Below are 2280 nucleotides of genomic sequence, written 5' to 3' on the forward strand. Positions count from 1 at the left end.
GAGTTGAGGCTTATCCATTTATGCTCTAGCTAGCAAAATGCTTAATGCTTTACTCGATGATTAGTGTAGGTGCTTTGTGAAGTGTTTATGTTAGTTAGACCATTGTTTATGCGTTTTTTCTAGGTTTATGCGCTTGTTCTAGGTTTACTCCTAGTGTTTAGTTAGGTTTCCACATTTGTTATTACTTGATGCTTGTGCACACCATTGTCGTACTCGGTGTGTCTTATGGTCTTGTGATACTATCAACCACATTTGTGGTGTGTGAAAGGACATTGATGATGCATAGAGGAGGGGTGAATAGACGTATATGAAAATAAAAACACTTACAACTGAAAATTAAACTGACACTACTGAGTGAATATGCAACACACTATCACGTATTTTTGACACTGCCCCCATAACACAGAGAGTTTAATAATAGCTACGCCTAGAAACCAAGCTCAAACCAAGTTGAAGATGTGCTTGGAGATGTTTAGTGATAAGTCCACAAAATATCTACAGTTGTAAACACTCATAACCAAGTAAATCATGTGGAAAACAAACAAGACACTTCATTAATTTCTAGAGAATACTAGATCAGTCTGGATAATCCTAACTGCGATTTTCCTCCATTCATGTATATATACTTGTATAGCTCATATGTAAGAGAAGCGCTTCTAAGGAAGTTGTACTAAATATGGCTAATCCATATTGCAGGTGATTATTATTGGCGAGGGAACAGCCAGAGAGAAGAGGATATATGATGGGCGTGGATCATTTCCGGGCAGATCTAGGCGCCAGGCTAGCGTGGCCTAAAATCCTTTTAATTATGTCCAAGATAGTTGATAAAAACATATATTTACTCTTACCTTGTTCAAAAAATCTTTTACACTGTTTCGGCCTCTTCTTTATATAGGCCTTGTTCATTTGTTTAGAAATATATCATGAATCATTGCAGCTGATCAAATCTTATATAAATCAGACAATCAATCCGGCTAGAAATCGTTCTAGGCAACGATTCCGTCAATGATTCCGTGAAAACCAAACAAGCCCTAAGCTATTTCTAGATCCACCGCTGCATCATTTATTTCACAGGACATGATGTTTACGATAGATTGGCAAATAATATGCCATTTTCTTTTTTTTAATACAGATCCGCCATTACACACGCATACGGAAGTTTACTTAATTACATACCTAATCCAAATATTGCAATACATCCGGCATACGCGCAAATTGGAAACAGTATTTTATTTATAACAAATAATACGCATGCAGCACACGCGATTTTATCGATGGGTCGTTACGGCGGTGTCCAGATGGAGTATATATATAGAGGTCCCGATCTGTGTGTAGAAATACGCATGTACTCCGTACATGCATGACACGTACTGTCATGCACGCCTGCATGCATGCACAGCATCACGCCGGGCAGGTGAAGCTGGCGACGCGGTCCTTGTGGCAGTAGTTGAGCAGGAGGGTGAGGTCGATGGGGACGTTGAGCACGATGCCGAGAATGTTGGCCCTGATGGCGAGGCAGAGGCAGACGGCGGCGTCGAGGTCGGCGAGCCCCTGCAGCAACGGGCAGCACTGCTCGTCGTCTGGCACGCCGATGTTCAGCCTCAGCAGGTTCAGCACGTTCGCGCACACCTCGAGCTTCAGCGCGTCGATCGGGCAGCTGCCGGCGGAGCCGTTACCACCCCCGCCCCCGCCCCCGTCGGACGGAGGAGGCTGTGGCGTCGTCGGGGTCGGGGTCATTGGCGGCGACGGGCAGTTGGTGCTGCCCCCGTCCGCGGCGGCGGAGAGGAGGAAGGTCGTGGCAAGGATGAGGAGCGCAAGCCTCGCAGCCATTTCGAGATCCGTTGCGCTACTCTACTGTGTGTTCAGGTTCAGTACGTGCAGAGCTCTGCTTGGACAAGCTCCGAGCTAGCTAGGCGTACATTTTTCGTGGTGGTTTTCTCGGGGAGCGTCGAGCGCGTGGTACTTATAGGCTATAGCCGGCGGTCGGCGGATGACGGCGAATGCTTGTCGTGATGCTTGCAGCTAGGTCGTCGTCGTCGATCTATGGAGTCCAGCTAGCTGGCTATAGTAGCTTGCTTCAGTTTCTTGGATCTTGGTTATCTCGATCGATCGATGTGCACTGTGGATCGTTGATTGGTGGAAGAACTTTGCGCGAGCTAGGTAATGGCCGCCGGTACGCGGTACTACACTGGCCGATCGATTCGCGTAAGAATCGATTTGAGTAGTCACGTATATACGAATGAACGAGAGAGAGAGAGATAGCGATTCAACGTAGCTGCT

At 46.5% G+C, this 2280-nt stretch overlaps 1 protein-coding gene across 1 annotated transcript; it reads right to left on the bottom strand.

Annotated features, from left to right (window-relative positions):
• Positions 1 to 1094: 1094 nt before the first annotated feature.
• On the bottom strand, positions 1095 to 1937 carry LOC100280973 (cortical cell-delineating protein). The gene has a single exon (NM_001153893.2). It carries the CDS (start codon positions 1828 to 1830, stop codon positions 1402 to 1404), a length of 429 nt encoding a protein of 142 aa, NP_001147365.1. The 5' UTR covers positions 1831 to 1937; the 3' UTR covers positions 1095 to 1401.
• Positions 1938 to 2280: the final 343 nt, after the last annotated feature.

The sequence above is a fragment of the Zea mays genome, chromosome 1, assembly GCF_902167145.1.
Source record: "Zea mays cultivar B73 chromosome 1, Zm-B73-REFERENCE-NAM-5.0, whole genome shotgun sequence".
Lineage (NCBI taxonomy): Eukaryota > Viridiplantae > Streptophyta > Magnoliopsida > Poales > Poaceae > Zea > Zea mays.